The sequence below is a fragment of the Nerophis ophidion genome, linkage group LG22 (assembly GCF_033978795.1).
Source record: "Nerophis ophidion isolate RoL-2023_Sa linkage group LG22, RoL_Noph_v1.0, whole genome shotgun sequence".
NCBI classification, from domain to species: Eukaryota; Metazoa; Chordata; class Actinopteri; order Syngnathiformes; family Syngnathidae; genus Nerophis; species Nerophis ophidion.
Window position 1 is genome coordinate 29,662,220 of NC_084632.1, and position 23,366 is coordinate 29,685,585.

At 38.3% G+C, this 23,366-nt stretch overlaps 1 protein-coding gene across 5 annotated transcripts in view; it reads left to right on the forward strand.

Moving 5' to 3' along the window:
* The first annotated feature begins 1,406 nt into the window (after positions 1 to 1,406).
* lrp8 (low density lipoprotein receptor-related protein 8, apolipoprotein e receptor) overlaps positions 1,407 to 23,366 on the forward strand; it is a 438,760-nt gene continuing 416,800 nt past the window's right edge. For 3 of the 5 annotated variants that reach the window (XM_061883665.1, XM_061883666.1, XM_061883663.1), the window contains exons 1-2: positions 1,407 to 1,690; positions 7,288 to 7,413. In XM_061883665.1, coding sequence (XP_061739649.1) covers positions 1,624 to 1,690; positions 7,288 to 7,413 — 193 coding nt within the window. In that variant the 5' untranslated portion in view covers positions 1,407 to 1,623. The remainder of the gene's footprint in view (positions 1,691 to 7,287; positions 7,414 to 23,366) is intronic. The other 2 variants (XM_061883662.1, XM_061883664.1) reach the window with 1 other exon arrangement.

A 23,366-nucleotide genomic window follows, 5' to 3' on the forward strand; every position in this document is an offset into this window, starting at 1 on the left:
CCTTTGCATCCATGAAACTTCCTGACTATATTATACACCCCACTAGCAGCAAACCCCCCACTCCCGTGCGTTGGTAAGCTGGGCAGGGTTGGGGGCACGGCGGTGTAAAGTATATTCAGGGTATCATGAATGCAAAGGATTCTGGGTATTTGTTGTGTTGCGTTTATGTTGTGTTACTGTGAGGATGTTCTCCCGAAATGTGTTTGTCATTCTTATTTGGTGTGGCTTCACAGTTTTTTTTGATTGATTGATACTTTTATTATTTATATGTTTCACAGTTCAGTACATATTCCGTACAATGACCACTAAATGGTAACACGCGAATACGTTTTTCAACTTGTTTAAGTCGGGGGCCACGTTAATCAATTCATGGTACAAATATATACTATCAGCATAATACAGTCATCCCACAGGTTAATCATCATAGTATGTACATTGAATTAATTACATTATTTAAAATCCGGGGGGTGGGATGAGGAGCTTTGGTTGATATCAGTACTTCAGTCATCAACAATTGCATCAACAGAGAAATGTGGACATTGAAACAGTGTAGGTCTTATTTAGTAGGATATGTACAGCCAGCAGAGAACATAGTGAGTTTAGATAGCATAAGAAAAAGTATATACATTAGAAGTACATTTGATTATTTACATTAGGTTGTTTATAATCCGGGGAGATGGGATGTGAATGGAGAAGGGTATTAGTAAAGTGTTGAAGTTGCCTGGAGGTGTTGTTTTAGAGCGGTTTTGAAGGAGGATAGAGATGCACTTACTTTTATACCTGTTGGGAGTGCATTCCACATTGATGTGGCATACAGTATGGTGTATATTAGTAAGAGCGTTAAAATTGTTTATATCACAACCATTAGTGTACTCTGTATCACCCAGTATGCCCTTCAATGTTGTACGTGTGTTTGCGTAAGCTGCATACAGCATGTTGCTGGACTGGCAAACGGTATCGTACATGTTGTTGAAGGTGTCAAAGGCAATGGCTTCACAGCACGCCCTAATTGCGAACGTTAGCGGCTCCCTTTGCCTTCTTTACTATGTGACACGGGTCAAACTAGCTCTTTTAGTGGTAAATGTCGCAGACTACGGTTATATAACAACGGGCAGGCGGTTGCAGTTCTGATAAAATGTTCTGATAAAATGTTGGTCTGGGTGGATGGCGGGTGGATGACGACTTTAGTGATGCGGTTGTGGATGATATCATTGCCTATCCGCGCATCTCTAATGACTACCGTTCTTATTTACAACTGTTCGACTAATCCACTCCATGCAAGTTTGTGCAGGTCCCATCCTGAAGTTTTACAGAATAAAGTCCCGGGTGGTAATTAATAATAATTCCAGATGAGTCGTCGTCGTGACTCAGCGGTAAAAGCTGACATGTTGGTTTTTCAACGACAACTGAATTAAACCTGCCTAACCGCCGTTCTTCTTCTATCCCGCCCATAAACACGTCACTGATTCAAAGTGCAGCCGAGGCACGGAGGCAGAGAAAGGAGGCAGCCGAGTGGATCACACATTCACTATTCCACTCGGGCTGGAGCAGGGACAGCCTGCAACACAACACGCTGGGCTTTGATTTCTCTCCATTGTATGAACACACGCGGAGGATTTAAAGATGTGGACAAAAGTCGGCAAGCTCGTCCTGTTTCATTTACTGCTCATGGAGCTGCATTACGCTAAAGGTAGGACACTTTATACCTCCCTGGGAGCGACTGATGATGTGATGTTTAAAGTTTTTTTTTTTTTTTTAAGCGTATTTCCTTGCCGTATCACACATTTAAAACTGAGCCTTTTGTCCCGTCCTTGTGGTGACAGCAGGTGACGTTAAAGCGGCGCCGCACAACACGTGTTTAACATGCAGTGTGTGGCGGTGTTTGGGAATAATTCCACGTCGCTGACACAATAAACACAATCAGAGCAGATCTGTCAATGCAGCTGAAGGAAGGTGGTCTAAGACAGGGGTGCCCAAAGTGTGGCCCGCGGACCAAATTTGGCCTGTCGTTTCGGTTCAATGGTTCATCCATCTATCCATTTTCTACCGCTTGTGGCTATCAAATTTTAATAGAAAGTACTTTATTGATCCCTGGGGGAAATTCAGCACCACAGTTCGCTCACAATAGACCAGGGGTCCCCAACCTTTTTGACCAAGAGCTACTTCTTGGGTACTGATTAATGCAAAGGGCTACCAGTTTGATACACACTTAAATAAATTGCCAGAAATAGCCAATTTGGTCAATTTACCTTTTAATAAATAAATCTATATACCGGTGTATATATATATAAAAAAATGGGTATTTCTGTCTGTCATTCCGTCGTACATTTTTTTTTCCTGTTGTTGAGAATAAATTATGAAAAAAAACTTAATTGAACGGTTTAAAAGAGGAGAAAACAGGAAAAAAATACTAATCAAATTTTGAAACATAGTTTATCTTCAATTTCGACTCTTTAAGATTCAAAATTCAACCAAAAAAAGAAGAGAAAAACGACCTAATTCGAATAATTTTGAAAAATATTAAAAAATAATTTATGGAACATCATTAGTAGGGCTGTGAATCTTTGGGTGTCCCAGGGCTCGATTCAATATTGATTCTTGGGGTCACGATTCGATAATATATCTATTTGTTTGATTCCATTCGATTCTCGATTCAAAAGCGATATTTTTCTGATTCAAAACGATTCTGTATTCATTCAATACATAGGATTTCAGCAGGATCTAACCCAGTCTCCTGACATGCTACCAGAGTAGTACATTTTAATTAAAAAAAAGCTTTTATATTTGTAAAGGACAATGTTTTATCAACTGATTGCAATAATGTAAATTTGTTTTAACTATTAAAAGAACCCAAGATATGACTTATTTTTATCTTTGTGAAAACATTGGACACAGTGTGTTGTCAAGCTTATGAGACACTGTTAGTCTTTTTTATTATTTTTATAAATGTCTAATGATAATGTCAATGAGGGATTTTTAATCACTGCTATGCTGAAATTATAATCAATATTGATACTGTTGTTGATAATTTTTGTTTCACTACTTTTGGTTTGTTCTGTGTCGTGTTTGTGTCTCCTCTCAATTGTTCTGTTATTGCATTTCTGAGTGTTGCTTGGTCAGGTTTGGTTTTGGAATTGGATTGCATTGCTTTGGTATTGCTGTGTAGTGGTTTGTTGGATTGATAAAAAAAAAAAAATCGATTTTAAAAAAATGAGAATCGATTCTGAATCGCACAACGTAAACGATTTGATTTGTATTCGAATCGATTTTTTCCCACACCCCAAATCATTAGTAATTTTTCCTGATTAAGATTAATTTTAGAATTTTGATGACTTGTTTTAAATAGGTTAAAATCCAATCTGCACTTTGTTAGAATATATAACAAATTGGACCAAGCTATATTTCTAACAAAGACAAATCATTATTTCTTCTGGATTTTCAAGAGCAAAAATTTAAAAGAAATTCAAAAGACTTGGAAATAAGATTTAAATTTGATTTGAAAGGTTTTCTAGATTTGCCAGAATATTTTTTTTGAATTTTAATCATAAGATTGAAGAAATATTTCACAAATATTCTTTGTCGAAAAAACAGAAAATAAAATGAAGAATTAAATTAAAATGTATTTCTTATTCTTACAATAAAAAAATAAATTTACTTGAACATTTAAATTGTCTGAAAAGAAGAGGAAGGAATTTAAAAGGTATATGTGTAAAAGTCCTAAAATCATTTTTAAAGTTGTATTTTTTCTCTAAAATTGTCTTTCTGAACGTTATAAGAAGCAGAGTAAAAAAAATAAATTAATTTATTTAAACAAGTGAAGACCAAGTGTTTAAAATATTTTCTTGGATTTTCAAATTCTATTTGAGTTTTGTCTCTCTTAGAATTAAAAATGTCGAGCAAAGTGAGACCAGCTTGCTAGTAAATAAATAAAATTTAAAAAATAGAGGCAGCTCACTGGTAAGTGCTGCTATTTGAGCGGGCTACTTGAGCGGGCTACTCATCTGGTCCTTACGGGTTACCTGGTGCCCGCGGGCACCGCGTTGGTGACCCCTACAATAGACAATAATAATTAAGCATAATATACAACATATATTATATATAATATATGAATAATATTAAAATATTCTACATTTAAGTGCAATCAAGGAACATATGCATTATACAGCCTGATGGCTTTCGGTATGAAGGACCTCCTGTGTCGTTGCGTGTTACATTTTGGGAGTCTGAGCCTTCCACTGAACGTGCCCATTCTCTCCGCAAGGTCCGAGTGTAGTGAGTGGGAGGTGTTGTCCATAATGGCAAGGAGTTTTGCCAGACTTCTCCTCTCTGACACCACCTCCAGAGAGTTCAGCTCCACTCCCACCACGTTACTGGCCTTCTCTATCAGCTTGTCCAGTCTGTTTGTGTCCCTCGCTCTCAACCCGCTGTCCCAGCAGGCTACAGCGTACAAGAAGGCACCCGCCACCACCGACTCGTAGAACATCTTCAACATCTTTGTACAGACTTTGAAGGATCCTAGCCTCCTGAGGAAGTAGAGGCGGCTCTGTCCCTTCTTGTAGAGGGCCTCAGCGTGTTTTGACCCATTCAGAATACACATTTATACCAGTAGGCAGCACGGTGGCCCAGGGGTTAGTACGTGTGCCTCACAATACGAAGATCCTGAGTTCAATCCCGGGCTCGGGATCTTTCTGTGTGGAGTTTGAATGTTCTCCCTGTGACTGTGTGGGTTTCCTCCGGGAACTCGGGCTTCTTCCCACTTCCAAAGACATGCACCTGGGGATAGGTTGATTGGCAACACTAAATTGGCACGAGTGTGTGAATGTGAGTGTGAATGTTGTCTAAAGGGACAAGCGGTAGAAATTGGATGGGTGCATGATTCATCAGGATTCTGATTTGTGCTGATATTGATTAATATCAATATTGGACATTAGGCGAGGCTCCATTATTGGTATACTGAGTTCCATCCCGGGTTTAGGATCTTTCTGTGTGGAGTTTGCATGTTCCCTCCGGGTACTCCGGCTTCCTCCCCTTGCCAAAAACATGCACCTGGGGATAAGTTGATTGGCAACACTAAATTGTCCCTAGTGTGTGAATGTGAGTGTGAATGCTGTCTGTCTATCTGTGTCGGCCCTGCGATGAGGTGGCGACTTGTCCAGGGTGTACACGGCCTTCCGCCCGAATGCAGCTGAGATAAGCTCCAGCACCCCCCGCGACCCCAAAAGGGATAAGCGGTAGAACATGGATGGATGGATGGATTGATTTATACTAGTAGGCAGCACGGTGGTACAGGGGTTAGTGCATGTGCCTCACAATACGAAGGTCCTAAATTCAATCCCGGGCTTGGGATCTTTCTGTGTTGAGTTTGCACGTTTTCCCCGTGACTGTGTGGGTTCCCTCCGGGTACTCCGGCTTCCTCCCACCCCCAAAGACATGCACCTGGGGATACGTTGATTGGCAACACTAAATTGGCCCTAGTGTGTGAATGTGAGTGTGCATGTTGTCTAAAGAGACAAGCGGTAGAAAATTGGATGGGTGGATGATTCATTAGGGCATTGGTCCCCAACCTTTTTGTAGCTGCGGACCGGTCAACGCTTGATAAGTTGTCCCGCGGGCAGGCAGGGGATTCTTTTTTTTTTCTTTGTCATGAAAATGAAGGTTTTTGGGGTTGGTGCACTAATTGTAAGTGTATCTTATATTTTTTATGTTGATTTAATTAACAAAATAATAATAATAAATAAATAAAAATACAAATTAATAAAAAAAATATTCCGGTGGTTGGGGACCATTGCTGTAGGGCAGGGGTGCCCACACTTTTTCTGCAGGCGAGCTACTTTTCAATTGACCAACTCGAGGGGATCTACCTCATTTATATATATCATTTATATTTATTTATTTATGAAAGAGACATTTTTGTAAACAAGTTGAATGTGTTTAATGATAATACAAGCATGTGTAACACATATAGATTTCTTTCTTTCACGAAGACAAGAATATAAGTTGGTGTATTACCTGATTCTGATGACTTGCATTGATTGGAATCAGACAGTAATGATGATAACGCCCACATTTTCAAATGGAGGAGAAAAAAAGTTGTCATTTCTGTACAATACCACATGAAAGTGGTTGGTTTTTGGCATCTAATTCATCCAGCTTCCATACACTTTACAAGAAAAACATTGGCGGCAAATTCCGTAGCTTGCTTGATTGACATTCACGGCACCCAAGGGTCTTGTGAGATGACGCTGGCTGCTGCCAGTTCATTATTATGAAATAATGACAGAGAGGAAGGCGAAAAACACTTTATTTCAACAGACTTTCGCGCCGTCCCTTCCGTCAAAACTCTAAAGGCCAACTGCACATTTCCTATCTTCACAATAAAAGCCCTGCTTCATGCTGCCTGCGCTAACAAAATAAGAGTCTCGGAAAGCTGGCGTGCACAAGTGATGTGCACGCCAGCTTTCTGAGGGATCGCTTGTGCACGCCAGTTTTCCGAGACTCTGTATTTAGTTAGCGCAGGCAGCATGAAGCAGGGCTTTTATTGTGAAGATAGGAAATGTGCAGTCGGCCTTTAGAGTTTTGACGGAAGGTACGGCGCGAGAGTCTGTTAAAATAAAAAGTGTTTCTCGCCTTCCTCTCGGTCATTTTTAATAATAATGATCTTGCAGCAGCCAGCGTCATCTCACAAGACCCTCCGGTACCGTGAATGTCATTTAAGTGACGTCTTGGTGAAGATTGATGATCACTAATTTTTAGGTCTATTTTTTTTAAAAGCCTGGCTGGAGATCGACTGATACACCCCCCGCGGTCGACTGGTAGCTCGCGATCGACGTAATGGGCACCCCTGCTGTAGGGTATTTAAATGTGTCTAAAGTAGAACCTGCCACCAAATAAAAATACTTTTGCATGATATATATGGAGTAATAACTGGTAAATGGGTTGTAATTGAATAGTGCTTTTCAACCCTTTTTAAGGAGCCCAAAGCGCTTTGACAGTATTTCCACATTCGCCCATTCACACACATATTCACACACTGACGGCGGGAGCTGCCATGCAAGGCGCTCACCAGAGCCCATCAGGAGCAAGGGTGAAGTGTCTTGCCCAAGGACACAACGGACGTGACAAGGATGGTAGAAGGTGGGGATTGAACCAGTAACCCTCAGATTGCTGGCACAGCTACTCTACCAACTTCGCCACGCCGTCCCAATAACATACAATGACATTTCATTCTGCTGGGAAACAACAAGACTTTTTGACTTTCTTTCTTGTTTTGACCCCATCACAACACAGGAACTCATACAGAATCGGAGTGCGAAACCGGGCAGTTTAAGTGCAACAATGGGAGGTGCATCCCAATCCCGTGGAGATGTGACGATGATGACGACTGCTCGGATAACAGCGACGAGGAGAATTGCCGTAAGTAGCCTGGACTGTCATGTGCACCGGTGCACAAATATAATGATGCCATTGTTTGCCGTCCCATGTATGTTACAAACACACACAATCGTCTGATTAAATGCCCCCAAACATTTTTTTTAATGGCATTGTTCACGCTGCTAATGGATATCAAGCGGTTGCATTGCCGGATGCTGAATAAGTTATGTTGGGAATAATCTACTTTTCTTGCTGGGGCGCCCAAGCAGACACCAGTGCAGGACTTGCACAACCTAAACCATTGGTCACATGGCTTTAGGAATTTGCTTCATTCTTACTATACTTGTGTTTTGATCCCATTAGGTCACATCAGGACAACTTTTTAGTCCCTTGCTCTTGCTCCTGTGCGGCGATATTGCCACTGCTACTATTCACTCAACTGTACACAGGAGAACGGTTGTTTCTTTTCTGAAATAAGATAAGAGATTAAAATGCAGTAGTACCTCAATTCACAAGCTTCATTGGTTTTGTGGTGGAACTCTTAACTCAAAACGCTTGTATGTCCTATTGAAATAAATTTAAATCAAATGGTGCTCAGTTCCCCAAAATAGAATACTTTTAACATGTAACATGCCTTTTGAAAAGAAAAACACACTTTTAGATAAGACATACTAACAACTGTAGTAGTTTTGAGTACAGCATTTACCATGGAGAGTAGACGTCTATCTTATCTCCTTCTAACTGCTTCTCTGTCAAACACACCATCAGCAGCTTCTCCATATTTTTGATAGATAGTGCCCACTGTTTAGTTATTATTTTAACACTCTTGTCTGACTCATTCTGCTTCAGTATGGTGCAGACTGGCAGTTCTACGCTCAAATTGCTTTGCCAAATTGACAACACGCTCGGTCATGTTTTTGATTATTTACTTAATACCATCTACTTTAGTACTGTCCTTCACTGAAATTATTCTTTCCCAGGTTTAGAAAACAAGGTTATGTCTATATCAGTGGTTCTTAACCTTGTCGGATGTACCGAACCCCACCAGTTTCATATGCACATTCATCGAACCCTTCTTTAGTGAAAAATAAAATGTTTTTTTTTTTTTTCAAATTTAATACAAAGTTATATATATATATATATATATACATTTTTTTTTTTTTTTTTTCTAGTGCACAACATGATCATCACCTTGTTCAAAGAATGAAACCAACACAGTGCATGAACTCACAACAAATTACACACTTGCAAATTACATGGAAAATTAGAGGGAACATTGTTTGGGGGGTATCCATAATACTTACACTTAGACTTCCTTTTTATTGTCATTCAAATGTTAACTTTACAGTACAGATACGCCGATACAGAGATGTTTTTATTTACACGATTGATTGATTGATTGATTGATTTATTGATTGAACGAAACTTTTATTAGTAGATTGCACAGTACAGTACATATTCCGTACAATTGACCACTAAATGGTAACACCCGAATAAGTTTTTCAACTTTTTTAATTAAGTCGGGGTCCACGTTAATCAATTCATGAGTCTGGTGTGTCTTGACCGCTGCGGAGGAGGCTCTGTCGAACCCCTGAGGCAGACTCACCGAACCCTTAGGGTTCGATCGAACCCAGGTTAAGAACCACTGGTCTATATGTAGCTATAAGCTAAAGCCAGCAAGCAAGACCAAATATATTGGGCGGAACTTAGGGGGTGCACTGCGACTTTTGCTATACCAATTAATGGCAGGTATGCTTGAAACTCAAATTTTGACTTGCAACTTATGCATAACAATTGGCCGAGAGCCCGCTTTTATCTCAAACGCTCTTAAGTTGAGGTACTACTGTAAATATGTGAAGCGTCATGGCATCAGTCTGCTGAGGAATACTTTATGCCAAAATTGCCTTTTTTGGATATGGATGCAGTGTTTCCCACAGGTCAGGCATGTATTTGTGGTGGTGTGGTCGGGCGGCGGGGGGTTGGGAGGGTTTTTGATGGGGGGTGGCAGTGGTGGCGGCGGCGATGACCAAGAAGAATGCGGAGTTGGAATATAATTACAACACTTTATGTACATATTTATATGATATTTACATAATATGTAACTACAAGCTCCATTCACAGACAGTCCCATTGCTTGTATGAGCGGTCGAGCGAGTCAAAAGCCGAAAAAAAATAAAAATAAAAATATTTTTTATTTATTTATATATATATATATGTATATATATATATATATATATTTTTATTTTTAATTTTTATTTTTTTTAATTTTTATTGTTATTATTATTATTATTATTTTTTAAATGAAATACATGAATGTGTGGGAAAACCCTGGGATGAACAGAAAGTGACTACATTTCATACTCTCAAGGTTGCTTGTGCATGTTGGATATTCGTAATCAGAGTGTAATATACATTAAATTAAATATAGCTTTATATTCTCAAGGAATAAGTGGGGAAATGGACCAAAGCACGTCATTTTCCCTTACCGTGCTTTTGAATGCCTTTAGGAAATTGCACGGACAACCAGATGGGTAATTATTGCTCATGAATTCGCCACGGTCCTAATTACTTGAATAGTTATATTAGTGGCCGGTTGATTCATCACTTATCTTCGTCACCAGCACAGCCCTTCTCTCATCTTGCACGCCCACCAAGGCAGTTGTCGCTGAATGTCGCGGGACTTATGTGATTGCAAGGACATTTTCATGATTGCTTCATTGACTGCAGATACTGATTGGTATGCATCTTGTTGGTTGAACGAGTTACTCGAAGTATTCCACTAAGCCGTGCTGGTTAAATAAGTGTCTTTTTGCCGTTTTCCTTTAAGTGTGACATGTGATTATATTCTCCTCCGAGGTTCTCTCTCTTTCGCTGTGAATTTACCTTTTTTTGTGTATCCTCCAAATGTTCCAAATGTAACCTATTCCCACTTCTTATTGCACTCCTATTTGAACGGTTAAGGTTCCTAAAAAGATTCTTCATCCTCCCAGCATTTTAACACCCACCATTTTCACATTTCCTGTGGGTGACCGAACCGTGCCAAAGATCCAGGGAGAGGCTGTGCCCACTCTTTTTTTTATGCCCAGAATGAGCATCAGCTGACGGGTTGGTCTGGGATAAATCCAGTGGCGTTAGCCTGGTTGCCGGAGCGATGCTCAGTAGCTGGCGTGGTGCCAACTCTTCTAACAGATGCCACCACTGTGCAGCCTCCTTGCAATCTAATATTACTGGCAAGGCAAGGCAAAAAAGGAGGATGGTCAGAAGGAGGCAGGGACATGATGGAATAAGTCTAGATTGAAAAGAACAGGAGGATTGCAAACAGAGCTCATATGGATGAAAGAGTGATTTTGGAGAATGGTCAACGTGGCAAATTGAACAAAAAATTGTTTTGTCTGTGTAAACGTTTGGACACAACATAAGAGGGATGCAATTTGTATTTCAGAAATGGGGGTACACAATGAACTTGCGTACAGGGAGTTTGAAGGGATTTGATATAGGGCTGCCACTAACGTTCATTTTGAATAGTTGATAGGTCAGTGGTTATATTTTTGATTATTCGATGAGTCAAACGACTATTGCTTAAATCTGTTTAAGTTTGATGTTGAGTATGTGATTTTATTTCAATTCATTTTTAAAGTGTATTGTAAATTCAATTGTAACAAAAAAAAATAATGATTTGACTTTATTAGACACATTATACAACTACAATAAAAGGAAAATAAAGAGTATTAAAGTGAACAAACTGGGTTTTTATCTAGCATTGTTTATGGTTATTTAGTTGCAGGTATTTACCTAATTCAATAGAACTCTAGACATCAACATTCTTCGTTTACAATACAAATTGTGTCCATGAATTTTTATAATTTAGTTGATCATGTCGCTTAATTGTTGCAGCCCTGATTAGATGCATGTTTTAGAGTAATATGGATGGGAAACAAATTGTTAAAAACATTATTTTTGTAGGAAATAACAAAATTAGCAGAATGAAACAAACAATATTTCCTTGGCTTTTCAACATTGCCATATGATTTAGTTTAATGTTTACAATGTTTTTCCTGGCTGGGAATCCAAACATATCTGTTGAAACAAAAGACTGATATTCAAGCCATTGCCTAGTCCAGTGGTTCTCAACCTTTTTTCAGTGATGTACCCCCTGTGAACATTTATGTAATTCAAGTACCCCCTAATCAGCAAAGCATTTTTGGTTGAAAAAAGAGATAAATAAGTAAAATACAGCACTATGTCATCAGTTTCTGATTTATTTAATTGTATAACAGTGCAAAATATTGCTCATTTGTAGTGGTCTTTCTTGAATTATTTGGACAAAAAGATCTAAAAATAACTAAAAACTTGTTGAAAAATAAACAAGTGATTCAATTATAAATAAAGATTTCTACACATAGAAGTAATCATCAACTTAAAGTGCCCAATTTTGGGGATTGTAATAGACATCCGTCTGGATTCATGAACTTAATTCTAAACATTTCTTCACAAAAAAATAAATCTTTAACATCAATATTAATGGACCATGTCCACAAAAAATCTAGCTGTAAACACTGAATATTGCATTGTTGCATTTCTTTTCACAGTTTATGAACTTACATTTATATTTTGTTGAAGTGGTATTCAATAAATATATTTATAAGGATTTTTGAATTGCTATTTTTAGAATATTTAAAAAAAAATCTCACGTACCCCTTGGCATACTTTCAAGTACCCCCAGGAGTACTTGTACCCCCATTTGAGAACCACTGGCCTAGTCAACAACAAAACTACCTTTTGAGTGGAGCAGTAGAGTCCCTTTCTTTGGATTTTTTATTCGTCTCACTTGTACGCGATTCAAATTGCTGTGTGCCAGCCAACTGGCTTATATCACATCTGACCGCTGATTGGTCAGCTGCTGCGTGCTGTCGATCATTGTCACATTTGGCAAGAAAGCAGCCCCCGAAAGTGGGCGGTCTAAAGGGACAAGCGTTTTCCTCTTGGCGCTAATGTTTGTCTTGTCTCCATTCAATAGCATGAAATCATTATTTGATGCTAAACAGTGCAGTGGAAAAACACTGCTGCCCCCCTGTCCTCCAAATCATGTCCATGCAACATAATATTTAGGACATACCTGCTCAAACTTCTTATTAGTCTCTCATAATTGCTTCTTTTTGTTGTGAGTGCATAGCAATAGAACTACTGAATATTTAAACCTGTGAAAAATATCCTAAACTTGCAGTTTCGTGTTATGTCCTCAGTACTTTTTTAAATGTATTTTTATTATTATTTTATTGGAAACGCAATTAAATTAAATATATTGATTTTTACTAAAGCCACAATCTGCCAAGAAGATATTTTTATTTTATTGACCAGTCATTATGTGTGTAATGATGGAGCATTCAGTATGTATTTGTTTGGGAAATCTTGCAAGATTGGTAAGTCCTTGTGCTTTCTATTACTCTTTCTTCTTTCCCATCCAGATCCTCTCCTCTATTCTCAACATTCCCCTTTCGGTAGATTCCTCTGGTTGCCCAGGGAGACAGAAACGCGCTGTTGATGGTGGTGGGGCTTCTCGAGCATTTGTGTGCTTCCTTTTATAGTAAATACAGCACTGCTAAACATGTACAAACACATGGCAACTCTCCTCCTCTGCATATCTTTGTATGACCTATATTTCAGTCAGAATATACAGAAAGAGGCCTTATCATTTTGACAGCGGATTTAAGTGGATTTAAACATGCCTAATCCAATGTGCCACAGTAAAAATTATCCATCTAAACCTGATGTTAGCTTTCAATTTCCGTTGATATCCCCCAACACTGTCAGGAACTGTATAACTTCTAGAGACCCATTTTGATGACTAACGATGAAATAACAATTTAATTAGTTATTGATTGGCTTATCTAAGTAGGAGAATAAAAAGAACAAAATATTAACAACTTCTAAAATGATTCCTAATGGCATTTCTGCAGTGTTCTGCCACATCAGAGTGGCAACAATAGTGATATGCATAACAATCACTTTATTGCCAATTATGAAGTATTTGGTTTTCTGAAAATATGTGTTCATGTATAATGTCTTAAAGCAATTGAGGCAAATTGGAGTGCACTACTTGTCTGCGGCTATTAGGCTGAAGAAGAAGAAAAACATGGTATGAGTTTGGAACTAAATCCACACAAAATCAAGTCATGTTATTCTGCTTAGTACACATCTATTAAAGGAACAGGACATTCCAAAAGAGATCCTACGGTCCATTTTAAAATATTTAATAAAACAAATAATTTGACTCCTCATTTGTCAGAATATACACAGTGTATGACAATAACACTGACATAATGAAACACTAAGTCTCTTTTTAACTAGGGGTGTGCCAAAACATCGATACTACGATATATCGCGATATTTCCTCTTGCGGCACGTTATCGATACACGGGCGTCAAATATTGATATTTATAAACATAAACATACAGCCGTTTTAAACAGATTCGCCCACAAAAACCTGTTTGATTTATGGAGTCACTACTTCGAGCCTTCACATTACGGCGCTCTAGTGCAGTACTTTAGAGTACTCTAGTAGAGTACTCTTTGAAAGGAAAGAAGAAGAAGAAGAAGCAGCAGCAGCAGATGGAGGGAATGGCGCAAAGCAAAGGAGTGAATAGCAGAGAAAAACACGTGAAAGATGCACCGGCGAATTTTAAATCTAAAGTCTGGGCCCACTTTGGCTTTTACTCTACAAACAATGGAACAACACTCGCAATCTGCAAGAACTGTCTCGCGAAGGTCAAGTACACCGGCAACACAACGAACATGCACAGCCATCTTGTCCGCCATCATCCTGAGCTTGCTACGGAGGAAAGGGCGAGTAGCGACGCTAATGCTAACGTTTCTGTTAGCCAGCCTACAATCAACACCGTATTTAGAGCAAAGCTCCCTTCTGCATGCCCCAGGACTGCAAGCATTACAAAGTCCATTGCTTGCTTTATTTGTAAAGATCTTAGACCATATAGTATCTTAAAATGTGTTCTCAGGTTTTCATATGACCACCCAGTTGTTGATAATGTAATGCACTGACTGAAATGTTTATTTTTTTATATACAGTGAAGTGCCAGTTTTCATAAAACAATTTGATTTTAATTGTTAAGCACCGATGTGTCCATGATTACATAGAAGTTCAGTAGTACTTAAAATGTAAATTTTCTGCATTCATTTCATTTTTGTAATCATTTTAATTTGCACGGACAGAAAATATTTTGGTGAAGTGGATTCAGTGCAGTCAATCAATTTTGAATTTCTTCAGTGACACTGAAATCATGATGTATCGTGGATGAAATTTCTTTCAATACATCGATTATCGCATAATCGTAGTATCGTGATCTTACCGTTATCGTGGGCAAAATATCGTGATATTATCGTATCGCGAGGTACCTGATGATACCCAGCCCTATTTTTAACGTGATGAAATAGTAAATCTTTAATTCTTTCACTTATGACATATTGTAATCCAAAATATTGGAGCCGGATTCAGGGAATGCACAAGTTATTATTTCAAACCTCACTTTTTGTTTTGTCGTGTTTGTGTGTGCGCATGTACAGTATAATGATTTGCGGTGTGGCAGTTTGAGCTACATCAGGACAATGAGCATGTGCAGGTCAAAGGGGGGCAGCGTCCTCATCAGCTTCCCGTGGAGGAGACATCACAACACATTTCACGCCGCCACACTGCATGTTAGCGCGACACCCCCAACGCGCGCACTATCACACATACAACAGTGTTATAATAAAAATGCAGATGGAGGAGTTCTTGGCATGAATGGTATTGTAATAATGGGCTTTCACAACCATTACACACGCACACACACATACACGCGCGCGCACACATACACATGCAGGGCTGAGGTCAGACTCCTAATGGAAGTGTGAGGTCACTGGGACCACTGGCTCAATCAATTAAACAAGCACACACATTCTTAAAGCCATGACTGTCGCGGCAAGAAGTGTATATATGTGCGTGTGTGTGTATATATATATATATCTATATATATATATATATACACACATAGGTGCTGGTCATATTATTAGAATATAATGAAAAAGTTGATTTATTTCATTAATTCCATTTAGAAAGTCAAACTTGTAGAATGTATACATTCATTCCAAACTGACTGATACATTTCAAGTGTTTTTTGCCAAAAAGGAGATGATTATAGCTGACAACCAATGAAAACCCTAAATTCAACATCTCAGAAAATTAGAATATGGTGAAAAGGTCAGATATTGAAGACACCTGGTGCCACACTCTAATTAGCTAACTAACTCAAAACACCTGGAAAAGCCTTTAAATGGTCTCTCGTTTTGATTCTGTATTACACACAATCATGGGGAAGACTGTTGACTTGACAACTGTCCAAAAGATGACCATTGGCACTTTAAAGAAGGAGGGCAAGACACAAAAGGTCATTGCCAAAGAGGTTGGATGTTCCCAGAGCTCTGTGTCCAAGCACATTAATAGAGAGGCGAAGGGAAGACAAAGATGTGGTAGAAAAAAGTGTACAAGCAAGAGGGACGATAGTCAAACAAAACCGATTAAAAAATGTGGGGGAGATCCACAAAGAGTGGATTGCAGCTGGAGTCAGTGCTTCAAGAACCACCACCGACGTATGCAAGATATGGGCTTCAGCTGTTGCATTCCTTGTGTAAAGCCTCTCTTGAATAAGAGACAACGACAAAAGCTTCTTGCCTGGGCTCAAGACAAAAAGGACTGGACTGCTGCTGAGTGGTCCAAAGTTATGATTTCAGATGAAAGTAAATTTTGTATCTCCTTTGGAAATCAAGGTCCCAGAGTCTGCAGGAAGATAGAAGAGGCACAGAATCCACGTTGCCTGAAGTCCAGTGTCAAATTTCCACAATCGGTAATGGTCTGGGGTGCCATGTCATCTGCTGGTGTTGGTCCACTGTGTTTCCTGAGGTCTAGGGTCAATGCAGCAGTCTACCAGGAAGTTTTACAACACTTTATGCTGCCAGCCGCGGACCAATTTTATGGAGGTGAAGATTTCATTTTCCAACATGACTTGGCACCTGCACACAGTGCCAAATCTACCAGTAACTGGTTTAAGGACCATGGTATCCCTGTTCTTGATAGGCTTGCAAACTCACCTGACCTTAACCCCATACAAAACCTATGGGGTATTGTGAAGAGGAAGATGCGAGATGCCAGACCCAGCAATGCTGAAGAGCTGAAGGCCACTATTAAAGCAACCTGGGCTCTCATAACACCTGAAGAGTGCAACAGACTGGTGGACTGCATGTCACGCCGTATTGCTGCAGCAATTCAGGCAAAAGGAGCTGCAACTAAGTATTGATTGCCGTACATGCTGAAACTTTCCATGTTCATAATTTTCAGTTGGCCCACATTTCTAAAAAATATTTTTTGGTACTAGTCGTAACCAATATTTCAATTTTCTGAGATACTGAATTTGGGATTTTCAGTAATTGTCAGTACTAATCATCAAAATTTAAAGAAATAAACATTTCAAATATATCACTATGTGTGTAATGAATTGATATAATATGTAAGTTTCACGTTCTGAATATAATTACTGAAATAAATACACTTTTTCATTATATTCTAATAATATGAACAGCACCTGTATTAGGGGTATAACGGTACACAACAATTTCGGTTCGGTACATACCTCGGTTTGGAGGTCACGGTTCAGTTAATTTTCGGTACAGTAAGAAAACAACAAAATATACATTTTTTGGTTATTTATTTACTTAATTTGTAAACAATGGCTTGAACTTTTTAACACTGGGAACACTATAATAATTCTGCCCACGTTAATCCTGAATTTTCCCCAGGGATCAATAAAGTACTTTCTATTCTATTCTATTCTATTCTATTCTATTCTATTCTATCCACCTGTTGCCAATCAATCTATCCCCAGGATAGGTTGATTGGCAACACTAAATTGGCCCTAGTGTGTAAATGTGAGTGTGAATGTTGTCTGTCTATCTGTGTTGGCCCTGCGATGAGGTGGCGACTTGTCCATGGTGTACCCCGCCTTCCGCCCGATTGTAGCTGAGATAGGCGCCAGCCCCCCCCTCCCCGCGACCCCAAAAGAGAATAAGCGGTAGAAAATGGATGGATAGATGGACGTTAATCCACATTAAACTGCCTCAAGTTGTTGCTTAGATGAAATAAAATGACACAAATTTTCTTCTACATATAAAAAGTGCAACATTAAACAGTTTCAAGTCAACTCATCATGCTTAATTTATTACAGCATTGGGGAAGCCTGTAGTTAATTTTTTATTATATAAATGTTATATTTGTATCAACATGTGATAGCAGGGACTCTGCCATTCAAAACTAGGCTGCTACATTACTAATGATTAATGTAACTATAGCTGAAAAATAGTACAATAGCAATAGGAGTTCATGTAAGCTTTATGATGCACTTACATTATTATATACACTATCAGACACAGAAACTCTTCATTTAACATAATGTCCTTTTTTGCTGCTTCAACACACCTCAACCAACACTGTCCATAACCCCCACACACACACGCACACCCCGCAAAATGAGCTAACGTTACGCTAAAAGTTAACTAGCCTTCACCTAAAGCCAGGACTGCGAGTGAGCTGAGCTGCAGTTTTTTTCTAGAATGTCAACAGGCTCATAGTGAGGTTTAGAAAGTAGTTGACTTGGAAGTGTTCAGTATAACTTTGGGAGAGTCCGTTGCTCCCTCTGCTAAACGTCTATCTGCTCGACGCTGAAGCGCTGACTAGATGCGCTCTGAATACGCACTCCTGATTGGCTTGTTACCGCTACGGTTGTAACCAATCAGATGGTTGTGTGGGAGGGACAATGCTGGGTGCCGTTTAGGAGACGGAGGCAGAATGGAGCGGAGCAGCTTGTTAAGACTTTAGCATACTTCATATGTTCGTGTGGAACTCGTTCGGTACTCCTCTGCACTGAACCGGAACCCCCATACCGAAATGGTGCAATACAAATACACGTACCGTTACACCCCATATTATATATATATATATATATATATATATATATATATATATATATATATATATATATATATATATATATATATATATATATATATATATATATATATATATATATATATATACCCCCCCCAGGTTGGAAAAACTCAAAATGCTTGTGCGTTTTTTTGCCTCATGGTCTGTCCTATTTTGCAAAAGGTCTTAAAAAGAAAATCACATAATAATTAAAAACCTATTCACTTAACACTCACAAGGACAGTGTGCTTAAAAGCTTCATCACCTGGACAGCGCAGGGAGCTCAGTGTTTAATAGATTCTGCTCCAATTCCCCCCAAAAAAGGAAACCGCCACAGGATTGTTCATTGTTCATTGTGTTTTCACTAAACATATAAAATACAACTAAAGGGTGTACCGATCCAATATTGATATGTCTGATATCAGCACAAAAAGAAAGTATCGGATTATATCAGACTGCGTCCAAAATCTCCGATATGACAGTCCAATATTGTGAATCCAATCCAAACTCCAGTAATTCTATCCAGCAGTGCGTATAGCCCATGTGATCACAACATCTGCAACTAAGTGTAGTCAATGCAATGCAACCTCCTCACATAGTTGGCACGCAAGCGACTAAAGTATGTCCATACAAAGTGCAAAGTCATTCCTAGAAGATTCTAATCTTTGCCTCCTTGGCGGCAAATAAACAACATTTCCTGCAAGTATCCCTGCAGGACGAGGACAAATCTAAGAATGCGACACCCTGACCTGAGCCAGAGCAATATACAAGAAGCTATGCTAACCGCTGAGCTAGCTTTAATGTAATGTAACAAAACAATCGTTTGATAAGTACTTAAGGTTGTGAATCTTTGGGGACCACACAATTTGATTCTTGGGATCAATGTGATTCAAAACTATTCTCGATTTAAAATCAATACTTTTGTAATGACATTGGGTGCCAGTTTTATGATGAACTACTTTCCTCCATAAAATAAACAGCTCTGATACCTGTTTATCTTACTTATAATCAGTTAGAATAATACATAATGTTGGACATAGAGAACATACAAACCCTTTTTTTCATTGAATCTAAGATACTGAAATTCCACGACATAGTGAAATTGCAAACAGCTAAAATTATACACAAAGCAAACTATAACCTGCTTCCCAAGAATATACAACAATTCTTCTCAACAAAAGAGGAGAAATATAATCTTGGAGAAAAATGTAATTTAAAACATTTGTACACACTTACAACTCTTAAGACCTTCAGTGTATCAGTATGTGGAATTAAATTATGGAATGGATTAAGCAAAGCAATCAAACAATGTACTAATATGATCCACTTTAAGAAACTCTTTAAATTGGAAGTGTTTACAAAGTAACCAAAAAGAAGAAACATGATAAACATTCTGATTTTATTCACCCATTCATTCTTTCATTCTCAAAATAATCTTACTTATCATCGTATGGAATAAAACTTATTTCACCAATTATTTATTTATTTATTTTTATTGTGGTTACTTATGGAGTATATTGTGAATAGATTGAGGACAGGAAGTGAACAAAAGTTTTAGCAACTGTTATGTAAAAGAAAAGGCGTAGGATTAAATAAGCCCTGCTTCTTCCTACTCCTTTTCGAACATGTTGAAAAGAGAAACTGGAAATTGTGATGTATCATGTTGTATGCTTGCATGTTCAAAATAAACTCAAATTCAAACTCAAAAGATAACTGTCCTTTTTAAAAAAAAATGTTTTACCCGGGTGGAACTTGGCTGCAGTTCACTTTCTACGGATAGATAGATAAATAGATAGATGAATAGTACTTTATTTATTCCTTCAGGAGAGTTCCTTCAGGAAAATTAAAATAAGCCACAGGCGAGAAGAAATATCAGGTTCAATGCCATGGGAAATTGTTCTCCCGACAAGAAAGGACAATTTTTTGCTGTGAAAAAAGACAACATCTCTGCAGCAAACGCCTCTGAGCGCGTCATTCAGAGGTGGGTGTTGTTCTATTTCTTTGTTCACATTACGAATAAGGTGCGGTGATATCGTCTCATTTAGATTATTACTGCAACTGCTTTAGTATAAGTAAGATTTCTTAAATGCTCAAAAGAAATGAAAGAAGGTCGGTAGGATGTCGAAAGGTGCCCCTTTTACTGCAAACGGTCGATCCGACAAAACATGTCAACACACTTTCTCAAAACAATCACACACTTTTCCGGCTTCAAAATAAAAGTGCTACGCTCCACATCCGGTTTAACTACATTAAGGGTTTCTCCTTAATTCATTTTAGCCGCCACACCTAACAAAATAAAGTGATAAAATGTATTGTAGCATCCAGAAGACAGCAAACAAAATCTTACTATCTTTTTAGCTTTTATGGCCAATTTTATGATAACATTGGGCCCAATTCCAAGTATTTCCTTCGTGCACACACATCTGTCTCTATGCTTCACTCCTATTCACACAACACTTGTTCATTCTCCTCCGACACGGTGTGTTCACCGACCATAGGAAAAATGCCTGGAATATTGTGTAAATTCTTTTATGACCTGTTCTGGTCGAGGCCTCACTTACAGAATAATTTGCAAGCTGAATATTAAGTTTTATTAATTAATATAGAACGTTAAAACATTTTCATGCATCAAAATGAAGACCATTACTTTGTAAAACATGTAATGTACAGAATATCAGAAGCATTTATTCTGGTAGAAAGATCACACTTAACACTAAAAATTAAAACAATTTAATGATTTTCTAGCCAGAATCTGTTTAGTGTCCCAATTTAAAAAAACAACGATATCCATTCTTTACAAAGGCTGACTCACAAACACGTGGGATTCAATGTTTGGGCACTTGTTTATGCAGAATGATACTTGAACAAACAGACTATTTTGGTCAGCACAATAGTTTGTCGTACAATAACTTAGGCAGTGTACAAGAACCGGGACAAATTTATGGAACAGATTTTTGTCATTCAAAATGTACCACTCTGTTTGCGCAACATAAATAATATTTTTGATATAAAATTACTCATAGATAGAGCTTGCAATTCTATCATTATATCACGATAATGCATGTTCATGACACATTCTAGCTGCGTCCGGCAAATTTGACTGCGGCAAAGGAGTGACCACGTCCTCAACGCAATTTTGCATCTTCACTAGCAGTGCAACAGTGCAGATCTGCTTCTAAGTCAGCAATCCTTGCCTCCATGGTGGCTCAGAAACCTATTTCCTACAAGTATCACTAGAGGACAAGGCATAACTAAACATGCTACATTACACATCGCAGGAGGATATGCTTATCGCAAGCTAGAGCTCTTGAATGTAAACAAAGTTGGGCGGTGCAATACAAATATCGACAGTGACAATACCAAGTATGATATCTGTGTATGGTTGATGCTACAGTGATTGATATTTTTTACAATCACAAAATCTTTTGTCGTTTTCTTTATTGTTCTCAAACTCTGATAGTAAGCACCCCGGACACAGGAGGGTATTCAAGGCACAAATCAACGGATTTAAAGGCCTACTGAAATGAGATTTTCTTATTCAAACGGGGATAGCAGGTCCATTCTATGTGTCATACTTGATCATTTCGTGATATTGCCATATTTTTGCTGAAAGGATTTAGTAGAGAACATCCACGATAAAGTTCGCAACTTTCGGTGCTAAGACAAAAGCCCTGCCTCTACCGGAAGTCGCAGACGATGACGTCCCAAGTGTTGGGGGCTCCTCACATATTCACATTGTTTATAATGGGAGCCTCCAACAAAAAGTGCTATTCGGACCGAGAAAACGACAATTTCCCCATTAATTTGAGCGAGGATGAATGATTTGTGTTTGAGGATATTGATAGCAACGGACTAGAAAAAAAAAAAACGCGATTGCATTGGGACGGATTCTGATGTTTTTAGACACATTTAGTAGGTTAATTCTGGGAAATCCCTTATCTTTCTATTGTGTTGCTAGTGTTTTAATGAGTTAAATAGTACCTTTTTATTCCGGTAAGAAGCGACTTTTTAACCACAATTTTCTCACCGAAACCTGCTGGTTGACATTCCGTCGTGTTTCATGTTGGCTTGACCGCGCTCTGATCCATTTTAAATTTTCACCTCCAGGAATTTTAAACAAGGAATCACCGTGTGTTTGTGTGGCTAAAGGCTAAAGCTTCCCAACTCCATCTTTCTACTTTTTGACTTCTCCGATATTAATTGAACAAATTGCAAAAGATTCAGCAACAGAGTTCTCCAAAATACTGTATAATTATGCCGTTAAAGCAGACAACATTTCGCTGTGTGTGTGCGTAGCGCTCATACTTCCTAAAAACCCGTGACGTCTTGTGTACACGTCATCATTACACAACGTTTTTAATACGGAACTCCCAGGAAATTTAAAATTGCAATTTAGTAAACTAAACCGGCCGTATTGGCATGTGTTGCTATGTTAATATTTCATCATTGATATATAAACTATCAGACTGCGTTGTGGGTAGTAGTGGGTTTCAGTAGGCCTTTAAATCACAGCCAATAGTTGGAAATCCCTTATATATTAAATTGATATTGTTACACTGCCATCCTATGTTTTTGTCCGACTATAATTGTGATCAAAGAGTAAATATTTCATTGATCTTGAAATGTTCAAGTATCAGTGATTTTAAAATAGATTACCGCTATTTAGGAGCCTGTGTAAACTGTATTGAAATGGTTCTTTTATCATATATATGCTAAATCATACATTATGTTTTTCTTTATATTAGGAGGCTGCAATATACATCACAATATACACTTTAGGCCAGTGGTAGGTAACCTCTCGAGCCAGATGTGGCTCTTTTGATGACTGCATCTGGCTCTCAGATAAATCTTAACTGACGTTGCTTAACACGATATGTAATGAATAATTCCGCTGGTAATCACAGTGTAAAAAATAACGTTCAAAATATAAAACATTTTAATCCATCCATCCATTTTCTACTGCATATGT